At 36.1% G+C, this 22,357-nt stretch overlaps 3 protein-coding genes and 1 long non-coding RNA gene across 6 annotated transcripts; 2 read left to right on the top strand and 2 right to left on the bottom strand.

Annotated features, from left to right (window-relative positions):
* Positions 1–85: 85 nt before the first annotated feature.
* LOC107418238 (uncharacterized) lies at positions 86–855 on the bottom strand. Its single transcript, XR_001581470.4, has 2 exons — positions 466–855; positions 86–344 (listed from the first exon to the last, which is right to left on the bottom strand). It is a non-coding gene; the product is annotated as an uncharacterized LOC107418238 (long non-coding RNA).
* A 191-nt stretch (positions 856–1,046) lies between these two features.
* On the top strand, positions 1,047–3,030 carry LOC107418235 (cytochrome P450 71AP13-like). The gene is made up of 2 exons (XM_016026916.4): positions 1,047–2,086; positions 2,249–3,030. The coding sequence occupies exons 1-2, from the start codon at positions 1,184–1,186 to the stop codon at positions 2,858–2,860; spliced, it is 1,515 nt and encodes a 504-aa protein (XP_015882402.3). The 5' UTR covers positions 1,047–1,183; the 3' UTR covers positions 2,861–3,030.
* Positions 3,031–3,274: 244 nt separating this feature from the next.
* On the bottom strand, positions 3,275–7,141 carry LOC107418237 (rhodanese-like domain-containing protein 11, chloroplastic). 3 transcript variants are annotated; one of them, XM_016026919.4, is made up of 10 exons: positions 6,831–7,131; positions 6,393–6,488; positions 5,898–6,005; positions 5,525–5,621; positions 5,388–5,427; positions 5,233–5,307; positions 4,591–4,678; positions 4,390–4,457; positions 3,806–3,878; positions 3,275–3,721 (listed from the first exon to the last, which is right to left on the bottom strand). In XM_016026919.4, exons 1-10 carry the CDS (start codon positions 7,008–7,010, stop codon positions 3,638–3,640), a joined length of 909 nt encoding a protein of 302 aa, XP_015882405.3. In that variant the 5' UTR covers positions 7,011–7,131; the 3' UTR covers positions 3,275–3,637. The 3 variants fall into 3 exon arrangements, with proteins under 3 accessions (XP_015882405.3, XP_048330893.2, XP_060669997.1); XM_048474936.2 differs by lacking the exon at positions 5,898–6,005 and having other exon boundaries at positions 6,831–7,135; XM_060814014.1 differs by lacking the exon at positions 3,275–3,721 and having other exon boundaries at positions 4,297–4,457; positions 6,831–7,141.
* An 8,844-nt stretch (positions 7,142–15,985) lies between these two features.
* On the top strand, positions 15,986–17,249 carry LOC107418212 (cytochrome P450 71A9-like). The gene has a single exon (XM_060814709.1). The coding sequence runs from the start codon at positions 16,274–16,276 to the stop codon at positions 16,892–16,894; it is 621 nt and encodes a 206-aa protein (XP_060670692.1). The 5' UTR covers positions 15,986–16,273; the 3' UTR covers positions 16,895–17,249.
* The last annotated feature ends 5,108 nt before the right edge of the window (positions 17,250–22,357 follow it).

Raw genomic sequence — 22,357 nt, 5'->3', positions numbered from 1 at the left:
AGACTTGCAGAAAGTATTTGGATTACCACCTGTGCAGCCAAAACTAGTGTTACATGTTCTAGATATTTATAGAATTGCAGAACAATTTCAGATAAGAAGCTCAGTGCATTTTACATTAACTAGAACTAAGATGACAATCAGCAAGAAGAATATTAAAATGAGATAACAGGCAGGAGTATAGTAATGAAGTCCTTGTTGAACACAATTTTTACTTCATTCTAGCAAGGCTTGTCCACCTTTTTGTGTCCTGTAGAGGGACAAGCATCAACTAAGGTTTTATTAGAGTGTTGAATTGCATACCCATCTCCCCTTGGAGTAAGAACTTTTACTTTTTCTTCCCTGACCTATAAGAACAGTAAAAGTTCAAAATTAAAAACTGAAGGATAATATCTCCATGAACTGCTCATACACATGCATAATCTTTAAAGATTTAAGGATAAATATTTTTCCATCAAAATAACTGACCATTTCCTGAAAATAAGAAAAGGCTGCTAAAGGATTAATGAAGATATTGTCTTTGGTCCTCAAAATGCAGGAGCTAATAAAAAGTCTAATGACAGAAAACCATGTGCTCAAAACCGTGTGCTCATAGTCAAGAATCTATTAAAGTTGCCCTTATGAATATGGTTAAGAATTATTATTATTTACTGTAGCAAGAATAATGGATTATTGTGTGGAGGAGAAAACCTTGCCATTACAGTCAAAACAATCATATTTTAGTGACTATCATTGATCAGAGCTTTCTCAAAAGTAGAAACTTCAGCACAATACAGACAATTACTTAACTTAAGATTGGAGCTTACAAAAATAATTGAGTAAGAAAGTCTTCAAATGACATCATGATATGTAATCGTCTTTTTCGGACTCATTATAACCCACATCAAGGATAACATCAGTCTCACATAAACAAGTTAAAAAAGATTTTAATCCAGGAATTTTTCAGCTTTTGGGTCTTTCAGATTTTCAGTGCCCAGAATGGTAAACTCTCACGTTCTTACTATTCGGTAGGACCACCAGAAATTCAAAGGAAGAAAGCGACTGGTGTGGATTATTTGTATGTAAAAAGACCTTGATATAGGGCAAGTCCATGAATAAAAAAGAAACACAGATGAAGACTAGCAAGGATAGATCCGGATGAATATAGATAAGAGAGATGCATTGAGTTTTGTTTTAGAGAAATCTAATGGCTTTCCTTCAATGGCTAATGGAACCCATCTTTCTGTTTTCATTGCTTTTCATTTTAGTGTTGCTGAAGTTCATCTTTAAGGATAAGTCAACAAAAAGACAACTTAATCTCCCACCAACCCCTTCAAAACTACCAATAATTGGTAATCTTCACCAGCTTAGCAGCATGCCTCTCCTCTCTCTCTGCAGACTGGCAGAAAAATACGGTCCAATATTTTTCTTACAGCTCGGTCAGATCCCAACTGTGGTGGTTTCATCAGCTAGACTGGCCAAGGAGGTATTGAAAACCCATGACCTTGCTCTATGTAGCCGTCCACAAATCTTTTCTGCCAAACATCTCTTATACAATTGCACTGATCTTGGTTTCTCACCTCATGGTGCTTACTGGAGGCATGTTCGGAAAATTTGGACACATGAGCTATTAAGTGTTAAACGAGTCCAATCATATGGCTTTGTTAGAGAAGAAGAAGTTGCTCGTATGGTTCGTCGGATTGCAGAGTCTTATCCCGGTACCACCAATCTGTCTAAGATGCTTGGAATGTACGCAAACAATGTCCTTTGCCGGGTAGCATTGGGAAGGGACTTCTCGGAAGAAGGAGAGTACGACAAGCATGGGTTCCAAAAGATGCTGCAGGAATTTCAAGAATTGCTTGGAGGATTCAGTCTTGGAGATTTCTTCCCTTCAATGGAGTTTATACACAGTTTAACAGGAATAAAATCGAGACTACAGGAAACCTTTCGACAATTTGATCATCTTTTTGACCAGATTGTGAATGAACACCTCAACCCCATGAGAGAAAACGATGACCATAAGGACCTTGTGGATGTTTTACTTGATATACAGAAGAATGGTTCACTTGAAATGCCCCTCACCATGGATAATGTTAAAGCTAGCATCTTGGTTAGTAAACATCTTTTGCTGCTTTAATTTATATTCGCTACTTATTCACAGTTATAGACTTCCTTATAAAAACATAAAATACAAATTCTACTCCTCCTTATTATTTGACCATTATCATTCATAAAAATCACCACTTGCAAAATACGGTTGTTGCTGTTACAGGACATGTTTGCAGCAGGAACTGACACGATTTTCATCACCCTTGACTGGGGAATGACAGAGCTCATTATGAATCCTAGAGTCATGGAAAGAGCACAAGCAGAGGTAAGAAGAGTTGTCAGAGAGAGAAGAGTAGTGCTAGAGAGTGACTTGCCTCAAATGCACTACATGAAAGCTGTCATCAAAGAAATCTTTCGCTTGCATCCTCCTGCTCCAGTATTGCTACCAAGAGAATCCATGGAACATGTAATTATTGATGGGTACGATATTCCAGCCAAAACTCGAATACTTGTCAATGCCTGGGCAATAGGAAGGGACCAAGAAAGTTGGGAAAATCCAGAAACATTTGAACCAGAAAGATTTATGGGCAGCACCATTGATTTCAAAGGGCATGATTTTGAGCTGATACCTTTTGGGGCTGGTAGAAGAGGCTGCCCTGCTATTACATTTGGAACTGCAAGTATTGAGCTTGCACTGGCTCAACTTCTCCATAGCTTTGATTGGGAGCTTCCCCTTGGTGTTACAACTAAAGATTTGGATATGACAGAAGTTTTTGGCATTACCATGCACAGGATAGCCGATGTGATTGTGCTAGCCAAACCACACTTTTCCTAATAAGGTATGGAATCAACAGATGTATAATAGATGAAAGAGTACTACCACCCTAGTCTGTTCTAATAAATGAACATACCGAAGACCAACTACAGTAGTAGATCATGAACTTCGGTCTCTCCTTGTGTACTTGCAATGATATTACAGTTCTGTCAGTAATTTCAGTGGTAACACTTACAGGCAATTCACATTGACACAAGAGTTGCATCGCTGCCAAAAAGCTAAACATAATTGTTTTCTCTGGGTGAAAAATGAAGGACTAGAGTCGTAGCATTTCATTGCTCAATTGACTGGCAAGCATAAAAAGTAGAACAAATAGGGGATCCATAAGTCACATTCCCACGAAAAGTGGAAAATGAAATATGATTATAGATAGTAATCATATCTCAAGAAGAGGAAACAACGTTCACAAGAAAATAGAAAAAGAAGAAAGAATTAATCATTAAGCAGTAAAATTTAAATAACATATACATTGCTAGGATGTAAAAACCCTAAATTAATCGAACAGCTTAGCTAATTTCTCTCTCCAAGGCAAAACTGCTTTGACCAAAAATGTTTTGAGCCAATTGCAGCTTGATTAATTCTGCTAGTACAAATGGTTGAAAGGCATGAAACACTTAACAAGATGGAAGAATTTACGGTTAAACAGGGATTGCCCCTGTGAAGAACTCTGGACCAAAAATTGCTGTACTTGGAAAATCTTTTGTTTCTATATTGTGATTTACTAAACTTTGAGATAATGTCCCTAAACAAATACATTCAAGTGCATCAAATGAAGCCTCATTGTGATTTTAGTTCCTGAAGGTATTGAGCTACTCGCTGAGCACCAATGAATAAGGCATCAACAACGATAAAGACTCCAACCTGTTCAAAGACAATCAAACATGAGTTTAGTCTCTTCAAAGTGATCAACCATCAGGTTGTTTTAATGATAGATGAAGTAATTACCAGACGAGCAGAGAACAGTAATCGGTAACCCCACCCTTCTCTGGCAGCAGCAGCTCTTTGTTGATCTGTCCAACTGAACACAAGGGATTGAGACAAAGCGTACTTTCAGATATATATGTCTACTGCCTTTTCACTTACAAGGAAATGTATATTAATAAACAAGGCTACAACAGATCATGTCTTCAAAGACAAAGATATTTATAGGGAGAGAGAGGGAAAAAAAAAAAAAAAAATAGTACAATCACCAAACCATAGACATCAGTCAATTTATGCATAGACAATTTATGCATAGACATAACACCAGGAAATATGATGCCAATCAGTGGGTAATCAGCCCTATGCTTCAAGGAATCAAAGAAAGTTTGACCTTGGTTAATGATTTGCATAATATTATCCAATTTATATGCATCTACTGACTTTCTAATCTCATGGCAATTAGAATCATCAAATGGATGGTTTTTACACCACTTCTCAAGCAAGATTAGCAAAACCTCATTTCTGTAGCATGGCACTGAAGTATTCAATATATTAAGCGTTTTGTGATGCATGTCTGAAGTATCAATATATTGAGTGTTTTGTGGTACCCAAGGAATTCTGAAACTCCACCAATTCCAGCAAACTTAAAAGGCAAGGGGCCTTCTCTGATAAGATCCTGCTCCACATAAGAATTATAAGATTGACTGACTGTTCCATATTTGATTGAGAAATAAACAACTGGCGAATGGAGATAAATAAGAACCACAGCTAGAGAAAAATCCGAAATCTTTCTTTAGAAGCACAAATACCTCCTCTTCAGCACTCTCTAGACCCCCTTGAAGCCAGAAAAGGTTTCTGTAGCCGGCATTATACAGCAGTTCGCAAGCAGCTAGAGATCTGCACAAATATTGAAGTTTTAGTCTATGTAACATTATTGATAATTGAGGTTGCTTTTGTGTTTTATCTACTTGTAAGGATGACTCTTGTAATTTCTTATTTGATAATTTATAGACACAACAGAAGTACCAGGTAGGGCCAAATATTCAGAAGCAGCTCAAGAAAAGAAACTACCAGGATGGACAAGGAACAAACCTATGAAAGTCTAAAACATGGTAAAAAGACTAGGTAAGAACTTAACTACTTAAACTTCAAAGTTCAATCACATTGTATCCTCCACTTTTTACTCCTTTTACTAGCTCTTGGTCAGTAATTTGATGGTTTATCTATATCACAATGGTAAAATAACTTCCCTTCTAGTTTACCAAACTACTTTAGTCACTTTCTGATACTATTTGGACATCCCAAGAACTTCATATGGCCCATCAGTTCCTCGTGTAACATATAGTCACATTCTGTAATTACAATTATATTTTCTCCTACAAACTTGATTGTTGGTTTAGTCATGTAACAACTCACTATCCACAAATTCTATTAGTTAAACAAAAGCTCACCTCAATCCCTTCTGACATGCCACAATAAGATCTGTTTCTTTGGGAAACTTCTCTTCAACTTTTGATAAGAATCGGCTGTTGAAGAAAGAAAGGAATGGATATACAACAAACAATATACCTAAATAAACAAGATGATTAATGTGGCTCCTCTATACCTATCATAAGTCAATGTAGGCACACCACTCCACCAACCCCCTACACAAAGATATGTCTAATTAAGAGAATTATGGCATATAATCAAATAAAGGTTCAAAAGAAAAGCCAAATTTTGCAGTGGTAAAGTTAATGATACCCATCACAAAACTTGTGATCTTTCTTGAAACTGTGCCAGGATCCAATCTGTTATCAACTTCAAATATTGGAATCCAGGTCGAGCCTTTAACCCATGCCTACCGAACATGGTAACAATTAAGAGAAAAGTAGGAAGGGATAACGGTAAAAAAATAAAAATAAAGTAAAAGGCAAAGACTTGTAGAAGAGATTCAAATCACCATTTCTGCAGCCAAAATTAGTGTAACATGGTTTATAGTAGTTACAGAATTGCAAGACAATTCAGATAAAGAGCTCTGTACATTAAGTATTTTACCAAGGCTTGAATTTAAACATGAAAAATATTATTTAAACACACACACACACACACACATACAATCAGAAAAGATGTCCACCTTTTCGTGTTCTGTAGAGGGACGAACATCAAGTAAGGTTTTATTAGAGAGTTGAATTGCATACCCAGCTTCCCTTGGTGTAAGAACTTTAACTTTTTCTTCCCTGACCTATGGAAAATAATGAATATTCAAAATTTAAAGCCTGAAGCATTTGATAATATCTCCTTGGACTGCTCATAAACATGCATGGTCCTAAAGATTTAAGCATAAATATGCATTCCATCAAAATTCCTGACCATTTCCTGAAAATACTAAAAGGCTGCTAAAGGATTAACTGAGGTGATTTTTTTTTTTTTTTTTTAATACTTTTTTGGGTCCGTCCTCAATGTAGTTGGTTTTTGGTCAAACTCGGGTAAGGCATTAATTGTCCATAGCAGCTAGCAAAGGTATAGCTCATAAAAAAGCCTAGCTAATGAAAAAGATATAGTTTTCATTATTTTTCCCACATTTTCATTGAATCGGCTAGATTTAGTTCACAGGAGTCGTGCACATTACCAAAGCCTCCCATCTCTTCCTGGCAGCAGTCATATCCTTCGTTTGCTTCAACTCATAATCTTCATCATCAGCTTGCATACGAATCGTACGCCATTGCTGAATAATAAAAAATAAAAAATAAAAACCCACATTAGAAGAAGAAGGGCAATGAATAAAAACAGAGAAGCTCTCGTTGGTTGCTGAGAAAATGTAGCAACACTAAAAATTTTAAATTACTGAAAACGCAAGCATCCCTTTTTCTTAAAAATAGTGGCTAACATAATAAAGAAACTAAAACCCAACAGAAAACTCAAAACATAAAAATTTAAAAAAAAATAAAATAAGTCTTTCTTTCCTCAGTTGTTTTTCCCTTTCCTTTTCTCAGCTATCACACACACCCACAAGCCCAAAAACGCAACTTTTTAATTAGAAACTGAAAAAGGTAAAGAATTTACTTACAAAACGGCGAGTTCCATAAGTGGGCATGAGTTTGGGAGAAGAAGAAGAAGATAACCCATAAGTGTTCCTGCAAAACGTTCCTTTAGAAAAGAAATGGTTGAGTTTTTGCTTCTGAGAGACAGAGTTGGAACAACATGAAAGAGAAATAGTGTTGAGACAAGGAAGTCCTAGAGCTTCCATTGCTACACTTCTCCTTGGACTGGTAATCCCTGAGAAAAGGGTACGGATTTAGTTAATCTGATCCACTGTCGAACTGTCAACAGTGTCATGTATGACGTAACTCGATTTTAGTGGATATGCTTATCCAGAATAATATTCTGTTCCGGAACAAGATTATTTTTGGTTGGTTCTCTTATCTGTTCCGTTTAAATATAATCAATGTTTATTTTATTTTTTATTAATCTTATTGTCGTTTTGTTAACAGTGTCCATTACAATTAATAAATTGACCGGTTTTCTTTGATCAAATTTAACAGAGTTAATTCAAGCAAAGTAAAATTAAAAAAATATATATATCATTATTACAATCTCATATTTTGATTATGAATTTGAAACGAAGGACTTGGATTTTTGTTTATATAAAATCTTACTAGTACACAATACATAGTTAAGAATAGTGTTAAATTAATTAGGTTTTTTTTTTTTTTTTTTAAGAATTTTGAGAAACAAGTAGCTATTATTTACAAGAAGTTAGTGTATAATTAAAGGTGCTTCACATAATAGACATATATGTGTGTGTGTGTAACATGAAGAAAATGAGTTAATAAAGAAAAAAGAATAAAATGAGGAATAATGTGATATGAAGTTTCATTTGCATTAATATCAATACCATCTTCAAAGTCATATATGTATATATATAGAATTTAACTTCTTCATGATTTGATCATCGTTGACAACATAATTTTTAAAATAAAATATTTTAATAATTCAACAATTCAATTAGCATATATATATATATATGTTGACATTCAACAATTATCAATCACAGCCGATGAAGGCCAAGCCCCATATGTGGTTATAAGTGAGAAAGATGTTCAGTCTTCTTATTCCCTGTCTGCTCTGATCGTCTGCTTATTCATTTTCAAAAGAAAATTAATTTTAATGTGGTCTAGTCTCTAGTGAGAAAGGTGTTCGTTGAGGCCACGTTCGTCTACTTAATTAACCATTTTCAAAGAAAACACATTTCCAAAACCATATATGTAGGTGTTAGAGACGCTTTTCAATCTACCATTAATAAGTACTCCTCATCGCCTGCTTGTCCTTTTTTTTTTTTTTTTAATTTTATTTTTATGTTAATATAAAATTAAAAATAATAAATTTATTTTTAAAAAATATTTTTTTTAATTTCTGAAAAATGAATTATGGTAAAAATTACACAAAAAATTATTTTATTTTATTTTTATTTTTGGTCTAATTTTTATTTCGGCATTATGGTCTAATTTTTTTATTAGGTATAAAAAATTATTTTTAATTTTGGGTCTAATAAAACAAATTTTTCAATTTTATTTTAATTTTTTATTCTTTGTCTAATTTTAGGTCCAAAAATTTTGAATTATAGTTGTCGCTATTTTAAGTTACTAAAAAAGGAATGGATATAATTTTCTAAATAAAAAATAACAAACATATTTTTTTCAAAATTTTTATTTTAAAAAATATTTTTTATTTTTAAAATTTAAAAATCTAATTCGTTCAAATTAAAAATTAGATATCAAAATTTTACAAATCTACTTCAAGATATCAAAATATAATTTATCCTCTTTATAATTATTGGTTTTTAATTTTTCGGCCTTAAAGTTTCATTTTCATTGGTCTTGAAACAAAACATTTTGGTTTTTGAATTCCATTTTTTATGCACTTTTGAGACATGCCAGATAATTCCACAAAGTCTGCGTATGTTGCGTAAAGAATGTTTCAAAACTGTTAAAAAGTAAATAAAACATATTTCAAAAACTAAAATGCCAAAAGAAAATAATTCATATAACTCTATATGGCCACAATTCAAAGGCCAAAAAAACTAATATATATATATATATATATATATTTTTTCAAGTAGCTAGTGTCCCGTGATGGAATATCCAAACGTGTCGGCTAGATTCATCTTTGACATTTCTTGTCCTTTCACACTAACCATCTTTAACACTATTTATATATGAGAGCTACAACAACCAAACAATGACGTGTATATGTATATATGTATATATATATATCTAATTATTATATATTAGTCTAAATGCATCTTTCATTTATCCTAATTAAGCAACTAGGTGATGGGTTTTCTTCTTCCCTGTATGCTATTTTTTGCTCTACTTTTTGTGATACCTTTTGTGATTTTGATCAAAACCAGGAAGAAAAGCAATGTCCCTCCTGGTCCTTCAAAGCTACCCTTCACTGGGAATCTTCACCAGCTTGGTGATTTACCCATCTGTCCCTTGAAAGCCTTGCCAATGAATATGGACCCCTGATGTACTTGCAGCTAGGTTCAATACCCACTATGGTAATTTCCTCTGCCGATATGGCAAGGCAGATTTTCAAAGCCCATGACATAGGCCGTCCAGTCTTATATGCTGGAAACAAGCTTTCCTATGAATGTGCGACTGTATCTTTTGCACCTTATGGTGATTACTGGCGTGAAATCAAGAAGATTATGGTATCGGAACTATTTGGCCCTAAGAGAGTTCAAGCTTGGCAGGTTGTGAGAGATGAAGAGGTTATGAATATGATTGAAATTATTGCTTATAATAATAATGATATTAGTCATTCTTTTTCTGGTCTGATTATTAATCTCAGTGAAATGATGCTTTCATTGGTGAGAGCTTCCATGAAATGCTTCGAGAAACTCAGGAGTTGCTAGGAGGGTTCTGTTTAGCACTTTTTTTTCCATGGTTGGGTTGACTCAACAAGTTCAATGGTCTTGAAGCAAGATTGGACAAGTGCTTTACAGAATTTGACAGCTTCTATGACAAAGTAATTGAAGATCACCTTGATCCTAATAGGCCTAGAACTGAACTTCAACATGATCAGGATGTTGTTGATGTGCTGCTTCAAGTTTTGAAAGATCCAAACCAAGCCATGTGTCACGGTCCCACCGTTCTAAGTGTACAACGGGGCCGTGCGGTGCTTACTCGTCCCTCGTGGGTAGTAAGCCAAGCGTTAGTGTCCCTCGCAAGCAAATAACCCACACGATATTAGTATTGTGCAAGCACCAAGCAAGCAATAAAATAAAGCATATAATCACAATCATTAAAAAAGGTTAGTAAACAAGGCAATAGCACAATGAAATGGAAATGCGTTCGTTTTATTCGGTCTCGATGAAGAGAACAGCAGAGAGGTTTACAAGCACGCTATCAAGAGTTCTCACCTATGCCAATGGTTTAGCCCAACAACTCGCCGACTAGCCACCCTCCTCTAAAGAGCTTATTGAGCCATTTTCATTCCGACAGGAATATATATCAAAATATACGAGGAATCATAATGGCTCTATTTCGTATAACAAAAGCTAGAAATCCAAGCAAGTGACCATGGGCTTGACTAATGACCTTAAATGAACTTGGCTTGGTATTTATAATCAAAATGCGGAGGTGTGTGCGACTCTTACATCCTCCTCCACTCATTCTATCGACGCCCTCGACGACTCAGCTGCTTTGAACTCCTCGATTTGCTGCTTGTAGGGTGCCAAGTTGACTTCCTTCTCCCAGCTGGTTTTTTCTTCTCCTAGTCCCTTCCACTTGATGAGGTACCCTCGTACTGGCTGTCGATGCACGCGTCTGGTTCTTTCTGCAAGGATTTCCTCCACTTCTTTGGTTGTCTTCGGTAGCTTGGTCTTGACTTTGACTCTTGTTGGAGTGTTGCGCACTGGATCCTCCTTGTCGACGTAGTATGGCTTGAGGTTACTGACGTAGAATACCGGGTGCACTCTCATCCATCCTGGGGTAACCACCTTATACGATGCCCTCCCTACTTTGGCGATGATTGGCATTGGTCCCTCATATTTTCTCATTAACCTGGGGTCTTTATCCCTCAGGCAGCGAAATTGCTCTCGAGTTAGCTTAACCATCACCATATCCCCCGCATTGAACTTTAGGGGTCGCATGTCTTTGTCTACCCATTTCTTCATTCGATTTGTCGCCTTCTCCAAGTAGGCCCTGGCTATTTCCATGTTATTCTTCCACTCTTTGGTGAAGTTGAAAGCCTTTGGGTTCTTGCCTTGATACTCATCGACTGTGTGTGGAAGCAAGGGCCTCTGGCCGTTAACTATTTCGAATGGGCACTTACTTGTGGGAGATTCCTTTTGTGCGTTGAAGCAGAATTGAGCTACATCAAGGAGTTGTGCCCAATTCTTTTGGTTGGCACTAACAAAGTGTCGTAGGTACTCCTCCAACATGCCATTGAATCTTTACGTCTGCCCATCCGTTTGCAGGTGATAACTGGAGAAAATGTTGAGCTGGGACCCAAAAAGCTTGAATAGTTCCATCCAGAAAGATCTCGTGAGGCAGGGATGAAGGTTGCATATTTTGAGAATCGATCTACAATAACTAAAATACTCGAAAGATCCCTAATCTTTGAGAGGTTGGTGATGAAATCGATTGACACACCATGGGCGTGACAGGACAAATAGAGGTTTCAACAGCCCTGGTGGTTTCTGCCTCTCAACTTTGTCCTGTTGGCACACAAAACAGGTTCGGATGTAGTCCATAATATCGTCGCACATTTATGGCCTATAATATCCCTATTTGATTAAGGCATACGTCCTTTGCCACCCCGTATGTCCAGCCCACAGAGTGTCATAACATTCTCTCATTAACATCTTCCTTAGGTTTCCAGCCTTTGGGACAAACAACCTACTTCCTTTTGTCCACAGTAAGTCATCCTCCTCCCAAAATTGACGAGTTTTTCCCTCCTTGCACAGTTTGAGGATATTCTGTGCACATTGATCTCCTCCTAGATGCTGCTTTATCAGCTCTCGCATTGAAGTCACGATAGTACTCGCAGCCATGTTAGCCAACACCCTTAGTGCCGCAAGCTCTGTCTTACGACTTAGGGCATCCGCCGCCTGGTTTTTGGTCCCCGCTTTGTGCTCGAAATGAATGTCAAACTTCACAATGAATTCCTACCAACGAGCTTGTTTTGGGGTTAGTTTTGGTTGTGTAAGGAAGTGACTGACGGCTGAGTTATTAGTCTTTACTACAAAGCTTGACCCCAATAAGTAGTGCCTCCAGCTTCTTAAACAATGAATTACGGCAAGCATCGCCTTTTATTAAGCCGTATAGTTTCTTTCTGCTATTGACAACTTCCTGCTTTCGTATGCGACAGGATGACTATCTTGGAGTAGGACTCCACCTAAAGCGAAGTCAGATGCATCAGTTTGGACTTCGAAGGGTCTTGTGATGTTCGGTAGGGCCAACACCAGGTCTTTCATCATAGCTTCCTTTAGATCCTCAAATACGCCCTTGCATTCCTTGCTCCACTCCCAAGGCACCTCCTTCTTTAGCAATTCTGCTAGGGAAGTTGCTTTCTTCGAGTACCCTCTTACGAAACGATGGTAGTAATTTGCCAATCCCAGAAATGATCTAAGTTCTTTCACATTGGCGGGAGTTTTCCACTCTTGGATGGCTTTTACCTTTTCCATGTCCATACAGATGTTCCCCTCCTCAATGATGTGTCCCAGAAACTTGATTCTTCTCTTACCAACTGCATATTTTTCCTTCTTCACAAATAATTGATTTTCTCGAAGTCTTTAGAATACCATTCGAATGTGTTCAACATGTTCTTCCAAGGTAGGGCTCAAGATTACAATGACTTCAAGGTACACCATCACAAATTTGTCAAGGAAGTCTCGAAATACCTGGTTCATGAGAGTGCAAAATGTTGCTGGTGCATTCGTCAACCCAAAAGGCATCACCAGGAATTCGAAGGCTCCGTATCATGTAATGCAGGTGGTTTTCTCTTTGTCTCCTTCAGCAATTCTCACCTGGTAGTATCCCGATCTCAAATCCAATTTAGTGAAAAATTTGGCTCCACTTAACTGGTCAAACAAGTCAGCTATTAAAGGGATTGGGTATTTGTTTCGCACCGTGACCTTGTTCAGTGCTCAGTAATCTACGCATAGGCACAAAGTTCCATCTTTCTTCTTCTGGAATAATACTGGAGCGCCATAAGGTGCCTTCGAGGGTCTCAGAAACCCTGCTTCCAAAAGTTCCCTGAGTTGCTTCCATAGTTCTGCCAGCTCAGGAAGGGTCATTCGATAAGGTGCTTTTGCTGGAGGTTTCACTCCCGGTATCAGTTCAATTTTGTGGTCAATATCACGCCATAGAGGTACGTTCCTCGGTAAGTTATTTGACATCACATCGTCGAATGATTTCAACGCATCTAGCACTATAGGAATGGTAGTTTCATCATTTTCACCTTCCCTTGCTACCACCAATGCTATGTAAGAGGGTTCTTTGCGTCTTACCCCTTTCTTGAATTGGAGAGTTGATAGAAGTTTGGGGTTGTTCAGTTGCTTCCTCTGTATAGGAACTACTCCCGTTTGTTCCCCCATGATCAACAAGCTGTTAGCAGCGGGAATAGGGATTGCCTTCTTCTTCACTAGGAAGTCCATTCCCAAGATTACATCAAAGTCATCCATTGGTACTACAATCAAATCCACCCGATCCTCCCAAGTTCCCAACTTGAGAGGCACTTATTTCGCCAGACCCACCGTAGGTAAGGCTTTGGAATTTACTGCTTTCATTTGCCCCGCGTCCTTTTGTAAGCGTAGGCCTAACCTTTGAGCTTCAATCTCAGAACAAAAGCTGTGGATGGCACCTGTGTCCACCATCACACTCTTTGTGGCCTTTCCATTTATCGCCGCATCCTTGAACATAAGACCTTATTCGTTGGTCTTCCTGGCCTGAACGACCTGTCCATTAAAGGCATTCAAGAATCTCAGCACTCCCACTTGTTTGCCGTCTTCTCCTTCTTCTATTGCCTCCTCTCGCCCTCCCTCATGCTTTTGGGAGTGAGTAGATGCTTGTAGAGCACTAAGAGTGGTCTTATGGGGGCATTCGGACACTCTGTGGGGACCCTTACATAGGAAATATGTCATAGGTCGAGGTCTAAATCCGAATGCATTAGGGTTCCGCAGTGGAGGCTCTCTCGTGCTCGAAAGTTTCTTATTGTCGCCTCCCCCAGGTCTTGTGAGATTGGTAGGCCTGAAGGGTCTACCACTATTGGCATTCGAAGGAGGTGGTTGGGGCCTTCTATTGATGGGGCTCTCTGTTGAGTAGTTCATTAGGCGCTCTGCTGCCTCTAGCGTTGAGGCTAAGTCTTGTACTCTCTATCGTTGAAGTTTTATCCTGGCCCAAGGTTTTAGCCCTTCTAGGAAATAAAAAAGCTTATTATTCTCAGACATATCACGTATATCGAGCATGAGTGCCGAGAAACCTTTTACGTAGTCCTTCACATTACCGGTCTGTCTCAGCTCTCTCAAATGTCGCCGGGCAATGTAGTCCATGTTCTCGGGAAGGAATTGGTTTTTGAGTTCCTTCTGTAGTTGGTCCCATGTGTCAATGATGCATCAGTTATTTTTGATATCTTTATATTTAGATCGCCACCACATCTTTGCGTCATTGGTTAGGTACATTGTAGCCATGGTCACCTTCGTTTCCTCCGAATCTGGTTGTATCGCTCGAAAATATTGTTCTATGTCAACCAAAAAGTTTTTGAGTTCTTTCGCATCTCGTGCCCCTCCATGCGCTCAGGGCTCAGGCACTTTCATTCGCCTATAGTCCCCGCCCATTGGGACAACAGGTTCAATTTTCTACCGCTCGCATGGTGATGGCAAGCTTGGTATTTATTTGCCCCATTTCCATCTTTAATGCTTCCACGGTGGCTCGAAAGTCCTCCATCAGTTTGTTGACCGTAGACATCAATCTCTCTATGGCTTCTTCCACGACTCCATCTTGCTATCCTGCAGTAGAGCTCGAAGGTCCAGTATTCCCCCACGGGGTTTCTTTCCTCTCGAGTGCGCTCACTCGACTGGCTATGTCATCGATTGTCTTCATCTTTTCAAAGATCTCTTGCCAGTTGTGGCCTTTGATATGTGCATCAACAACGCTAGCAAGCTCCCCGAGCTGCTGGTCGATGGTATTGAACCGCATTTCGTTTGTCAGCTTCGGCATCCTGTGCGAGTGACTCCCAACCCCTCTCTAATACCAACTGTCATGGTCCCACCGTTCTAAGTGTACAACAGGGTCGTGCGATGCTTACTCGCCCCTCACGGGTAGTAAGCCAACCGTTAGTGTCCCTCGCAAGCAAATAACCCACACAATATTAGTATTGTGCAAGCACTAAGCAAGCAATAAAATAAAGCATGCAATCACAATCGTTAAAAATGGTCAGTAAACAAGGCAACAACACAATGAAATGGAAATGCATTCATTTTATTTGCTCTCGATGGAGAAAACAGCAGAGAGATTTACAAGCATGCTATCAAGAGTTCTCACCTATGCCAGTGGTCTAGCCCAACAACTCGCCGATTAGCCACCCCGCTCTAAAGAGCTTATTGAGCCATTTTCATTCTGACAGGAATATATAACAAAATATTTGAGGAATCATAATGGCTCTATTTCGTATAACAAAAGCTAGAAATACAAGCAAGTGACCATGGGCTTAACTAATGACCCTGGATGATCTTGGCTTGGTATTTACAATCAAAATGCGGAGGTGTATGCGACTCTTACACCATGGCTGTGAAGTCCCACATCGGTTGGAAAGGGGAACGAAGCATGGCTTATAACCGTGTGGATACCTTTCCCTTGTAGACACGTTTTAAACCTGTGAGGACTGGGTTGTAAGAGAATTTCTCAGGTCCAAAGCGGACAATATCTACATGCGGGTGGTCTGGGCTATCACAGATGGTATCAGAGGCAGACCCGGATCAGTGTGCTGGCAAGAACGCTGGGTCCCCAGGGGGGAAGATCATGAAGTCCCACATCGATTGGAAAGGGGAACGAACCATAGCTTATAAGTATATGGATACCTTTCCCTTGTAGACACGTTTTAAACCCGTGAGGATTGGATTGTAAGAGGATTCCTCAGGCCCAAAGCGGACAATATCTATATGCAGGTGGTCTGGGCTGTCACAATGGCCCTTAGCAATAACCAAATCAAGGCTGTTCTAACTGTATGTAATCACCATTTTATACTCCATTCTGCAAAATTTTGTTTTCTTTGATATTTATTTTATTTTATTATATATATATATATATATTAGTCATAGATATTGGGTAAGTGAGATTCAAACTCGGGATTATTGATTAAGGAAATAACGGACGAGCCACTGATCTGTCCCCACGCTGTCTATTAATGTGTGAAGTTGATAAATTAACTTATTGTGGGGTCTAATTAAAGTTCAAATGATCCAACATGTAGTAATATGTTTTTTCTTAATTCCTTGGGCTGTTCATGCAGGACATGTTCATTGCATGGATAGATACATCAGCTGCAAGTCTAGAATGGATAATGGCAGAGCTGATGAAGAATTCAGTAGTCATGAAGAAAGCACAAGATGAGGTAAGACAAGTAGTTTCCAAGGAAAGAAAAGGGAAAGTGGAGGAAAATGATCTTTCAAAACTAGTTTACTTAAAGTTCGTGATCAAAGAAAGGTTTAGACTCCACCCACCAGCACCATTACTAGTTCCAAGAGAAACCACAGAGAGCTTTGAAATTGAAGTGTACAACATTCCGTCCAAGACTAGGGTCTTTGTGAATGCAATAATGATAGGGAAAGACCCAAAATATTGGGAAAATCCAAATGAGTTCCAACCTGAGAGATTCATGGATAGCTCAATGGATTTTAGAGGACACAACTTTGAGTTATTGCCATTTGGTTTTGGAAGGCGAGGTTGTCCTGGAATCAACTTTTCAGTGTTGCATATTGAGCTTGTATTGGCTAGTCTTTTGTATTGTTTTGATTGGGAGCTTCCTCATGGGATGAAAAGAGAAGATCTTGATATGGAAGAAGCATTTGGGATCACAATGCATAAGAAAGTCCCTCTTTGCCTATGTGCAACACCATTTACATAGTGATTACCAAGAAAAGAAAAAGAAGAAGGAAAAACCATTTACATAGCTATATATTCATAAAAATTAAAAATTAAAAAAAAAAAAGATTTATATACATTATTAGGTTGCAAGTCTATTATAGTATGGTCTGTTACCAAAGATTTGATATCATGTTAAGTTGTTGTCTATCCCAAAAGCTATAGCTACTAGAAAATAAGTCAAACAATTAATATATATCGAGCCTATTTACCAGCATGGTTTAGCTATATGGACAATTTGTCTCAATTTTTTCAATTCAATAAACTATGAATGAACTAATTGCTGTATTGCTAGGACCATGTTATTTGGACTGTGAAATTTCATAGCTTGGTATAGAAGAAGTATGTTATATACAAAATTATTTTAGTAAATTGATGCATTATTTCCGCAAGTATATGGCTCACACAAGTAATGAAGTGATGAATGAGTATCATTTCTCAAGAATTGATATTTGAAGCTTTACTAAATAACAAAATTATTGATTAATTCTTTTTATTTAGGCATTCAATTTGACTAAAACTAATATAAACATAAATTAGAACTAATATAACACTAAACTAAAGGGATGAGATAAAAAATCAAGTGAAACAACACACACAAGTAATGCAAATGATAAAAATTATGATCTAAAGCTATAGGATATTGATTTTTCTCCTATTCTTCCTATAATTGAACTTAATTTGGGTGATCACTATTGGATTTCTATTCTTAACTCTAACCAAACAGTTTCTAATTAATCCAATTCTCTATCCTAAAAGAATTAGAATCTATGGATAATTAGTAGAAATTCAAAAATTCCTTCCTAAATTAACCTAAGAATCCATTCATTAATTTCCCTGTTCTAGGTTACCCACATCCTGGTTAAGCTTTCCAACTCTAATTAAAATAAAGTTGTGTAATTCTAGTGGCGAATCCATTAAATAACCATTTCTTAAGGAAAAATTTATAGATCTAACCAATACACAATAATTAGGCATATTATAACATTAAATCCAAGAAACACACAAGAAAAGAATATAATTTCAAAAAAATAATCAACCCAATGTTTAATTATAGTCCAAATAAAAGTTCCATTAACACCCTAGATAATAAATCTAGTAATCCATGCTAATCCAAAATGGAATATATATTTCTTATTAAATTCATGTCAAATACAAAATATATATATATATATATATATACACATATAAATATATCCAAATATAATTTAGAGAGCGATAAAAGATAGAGAAAACTCAAAGGAGAAGGAATTTTGTAGAGGAATCCCTTCAATCTTCAATCTTCTTTCAAGCCTAAGCTCTCTCTCTCTCTAAATTGGGTGTGTTGCTCTCTAGTTCTTCTCCAAACTATCTACAATGATCACTACTCCTCCCTTTTTAATATATATATATAGGCTATTTAAATAAAACTTCATAAAATAATCTCCAAAACCTTACCCTTTTAGGTTAAATCCAATTTTTAAATTAAAATCAAAGAGTTTTATAGGTGCACATAACTCTAACATTCCTATTTTAAATGAGGTTACATAATTTGTATATGCAAATATCTACATTAAAAGCACATGTCTTTCACATGACTTCGCTTAAGTTGATGAAAGTTAATGAAACTCAAAATTAGAGATTATGGCATGGAGAATCAACATTTTTAAAATCATGAATAACAGATAGCATGTTTGACTTAGTTTAGATATGGTAAGCCTTCTTCCTTTCCAAGATAATCCCCAAAGCTTTAAAACCCATGTAAATTAATCTTAATTTCACTTTAGAGTTCACCTACACAAGTACATAAAGCATATCAAAATAACAATATGTTCTTCAATTTTCATTAAATAATCAAACTATAAAAAACTAAATAAGTGAGCTAAAGCTCACTTATCATAAACCCACATATTTATTAAGGCTAAGAATTAAGTATAGGGTTTTATAGTTTCTAATTGCAAAAAAAACAAAAAAAAAAAAAAAAATTATTTTCTCTTTTTGTTGATTGGGGCGTTTGTAAATTAATTAAGAGCTTGCCTTAAAGTTTTACAGGGTAACCAAGCCTTGAAGGATGGGTTTGAACATGTTTTACAATGTACTCTTAAAGTTCAAATAATTGTACACCTTTAATTAAAACAAGCAAATTTCTAGTACTCCTATTGTACTCGATAGACCGTTTTGTTTTAGCTATGCCTATTGGGTGTTTGCTAGTACTCTTGTACTCCTAGTGCACGTTCACGCCTAATGCCCATGCATCCCCCACCCCCAAGTACTCATGGGTCTTATCATCATCTTATGGCGTTTCTCTATATTTATCAATCTAACTAATTCTAGGTTTACTGAACTTTCTTTTCAATTTACCTCAACCTAGCAATAATTTCATGAACATGGACTTCAGTATTATTAAAGAGCCACACAGACGGATCAAAATGATATCGGCCTACAATATTTGGTATTTCTTGTGGCTCAAAATGATGTATGCCGACTATATGATATTTCATGATGAATCATATTAATGACATATATATATATATATATATGTATCGATACTTCTGATTAAGATAGCAAAACAATAATAATTAATATAAGTTAATCATTTTAATTAGTGTCGATTACCTAGGATGAGCCTATCAATTAAAAATGTTATTGCTATAATTAGCTTAAACTTTTGGTATAGTTGACTACTCAACATGATATCAAAACATGGGTGACTATGAGGTCAAAATGTGTTTTTCCCTTTTTTTATTTTTTATTATTGTTAAGTGGTTGTTGCAAGACATGTTTATTATAGCCGGGACTGATACGGCAGCATCGAGTCTAGAATGGATAATGGCAAAGTTAATGAAGAATCCAACAGCAATGAGAAAAGTATAAGATGGATGAGGAAAGACAAGTAGTTTCCAAGGGAAAAGGGAACGTGGAGGGAAATGATATCTTCCAAAACTGGATTACTTGAAGTTGGTAATCAAAGAAGGGTTTATATTCCACCCACAAGTAGTTCCAAGAGAAAACATAGAGAGCTGTGAAATTGAAGGGTACAAAAGTCCATCCAAGACTAGGGTCTTTGTCAATGCAAAAATGCTAGGGAAAAGACCCAAAATATTGGAAAAATCCAAATGAGTTATTACCATTTGGTTTTGGAAGGAGAGGTTGTCCTGGAATCAACTTTTCAGTGTTTGCTTATTGAGCTTGTATTGGCTAATTTTTGTGTTTTGATTGGGAGCTTCCTGATGAGATGGCATGTTATTTTGGACTCTGAAAAATCACAGCTTTTTATAGAGAAATTAAGCAATTTATATGAAAAATCACAGCTTTTTATAGAGATATTAAGCAATTTATATAAATTTTATTTCAGGAACCCACATATTTATTTTTCTCTTTTTGTTGTGATGGGGTTTGTGAATATTAATTAATACATTGCTCCAAAGTTTACATGGCTACAAAGTTGAACCTGTTTAATAGCATGTACGCGCGGTTAAAGTTTGCATAATTGGAAATCTTTAAAATAGTACTATCGCATCATTATGCAAATTTGCCATTTTGATATGGTTGAGAATACGTTATGAAAGAAATGAAAATTCATATTTAAAATTTTAGAAAAACTGGTAATTTAACTTATAAAATTTTTAATAAAATCTTGATTTATGTTTCCTATATGATAAAATTTTTGGAAGCTACTAATATATTGAGTCAAATCATCAAGAGTTATCAAAACGATCACGTGCACAATTTTATTTTATTTATTTTTATTTGTTTTACCAATGAAGTATCAAATTTAATAACATATATGAGCTTTCTACAGAAAAAGATTATAATAACAATGTATGAATTTAGAAGATGAAGTGTTTATGAACGCGTACAATTATTCAATGCTATGCCATTAATCTTTAAGTCTGAATTCAAATTCATATCCAAGGAAATAATACGTAAACCATTAATCTTCAAGCTAGCTAGCCAATATTCTCAAATCTTATGCCCATAGTCATGCAAAAACCAATGGTTCATGAGTAATAAATGATAATTGTACTAATTTATAGTTAAATGTAATAAGATTTCTTGTAGTATATTTCTACCAAAGAATTAAAATAGATTACCACTCCGTATTTCATCATGGACGGTGGAAAAGTGGAAACTTTGAACCTCTCCACTTCATTGCCTCATTAGATCAAATTATAATTTGTGGATAGAAAAATAAAATAAAATTGTTAAAAATTTATAAAATATTATAAGAATTTTTAAACTCTTTCTAATTTCTGGTTCAAGAAAAATTATTAAAATACAATTTGTAGTACTGGTACTACTTACTCGAGTCTAACTTCCAGCATATCTTTTAACTTGATTACGTTTTGAAGCGGCTTTTAGTTAGTACCAAAAATGCAATTTACTGGTGGAGGTTAATTCTTTGGTCTTCTCCAATTCTTTGTTTGTCTTTTCGAATCACTTCATTGGCTCTTTCTTTTCTGGTCCCATCTCCACTATTTAATCACTCTTATCCCTCCTCCACGGACCCCCCAACGGAAAACCATATACATACAGAACGTTATATGCATTTAAATATAAATAAAGTAGGAGTTAGGTGTATGGGTGTGGCAATTATATATCAATGATTAATGTTTTTTTTAGTACTCAATTATTAGCTTGTGTCATAATCATGTTTTAATGGAGTATCCACGTACGTTGGTTAAGATTTCAATCTTTGACTTACTGGCTTCAACTCCATCTGGGTAAAGATTTTTTTGTCCCAATTTTTATGTTTCATTTTTTGTAGAACTAATGTTAGAATCACACTCATATTAAAAAAAATATATATATATATATATATATATAGTTTTTACTTAATTTTCTTATTCATTTGCTAATATTTTTAAATGAAATGGTATCATATATTATCATTGATAGATATTGATAAAAACATTAAAAAAGGAACAGAAACTTCACATCTATTAATTTTATTTTTTTATTTTAAATCAATGTCAAGTTCACGATGAATGATATTAATGGCAATGGCATATAATACATACATTCTTTTATTGTAGCATTAAATATGTGTTTCGTATTCCTAATTAAGCTAACTAATTAAAGATGATGAATTCCCTTCTTCCCTTTATGCTACTTTTTGCTGTTTTTCTGATACCTTTTTTGGTTTTGATCAAAACCAGGAGAAAAAATCAACAATGTCCCTCCCGATCCTCCAAAGCTAACTCTCATTGGGAATCTTCACCAGCTTGGTGATTTATCTCATTGATCCCTTGAACTCCTTGCCCTCATGTTCTTGCAGCCAGAATCAATACCAATTTTGGCAATTTCCTCTGCTGATATGGCAATGCAGATTTTCAAAAGCCCATGATGTAGTTGTTTCAGGAGACCAGTCGACTTGTATACTCCAAAGAAGCTTAGTTATGATTTTGCCACCGTAATCTTTTGCTCCTTATGGTGATTACTGGCTCAAAATCAGGAAAATAATATT

Source organism: Ziziphus jujuba, chromosome 2, assembly GCF_031755915.1.
Source record: "Ziziphus jujuba cultivar Dongzao chromosome 2, ASM3175591v1".
NCBI lineage: Eukaryota > Viridiplantae > Streptophyta > Magnoliopsida > Rosales > Rhamnaceae > Ziziphus > Ziziphus jujuba.
The sequence above is the reverse complement of the archived record's forward strand: the minus strand, read 5'-3'. Positions and strand labels throughout refer to the sequence as shown.

Bases quoted from the DNA above. Each gene is read 5' to 3' on its own strand.
- LOC107418235 (XM_016026916.4), top strand. From the start codon at position 1,184: ATGGCTTTCCTTCAATGGCTAATGGAACCCATCTTTCTGTTTTCATTG. The intron at 2,087-2,248 runs GTTAGTAAACAT...TTGCTGTTACAG, and splicing joins ATGTTAAAGCTAGCATCTTG to GACATGTTTGCAGCAGGAAC.
- LOC107418237 (XM_016026919.4), bottom strand. From the start codon at position 7,010: ATGGAAGCTCTAGGACTTCCTTGTCTCAACACTATTTCTCTTTCATGT. The intron at 3,879-4,389 runs GTACCACAAAAC...CCTTGTGTTCAG, and splicing joins GGAGTTTCAGAATTCCTTGG to TTGGACAGATCAACAAAGAG. The intron at 3,722-3,805 runs GTAATTACTTCA...GTCTTTGAACAG, and splicing joins TACTGTTCTCTGCTCGTCTG to GTTGGAGTCTTTATCGTTGT.
- LOC107418212 (XM_060814709.1), top strand. From the start codon at position 16,274: ATGCAGGACATGTTCATTGCATGGATAGATACATCAGCTGCAAGTCTA.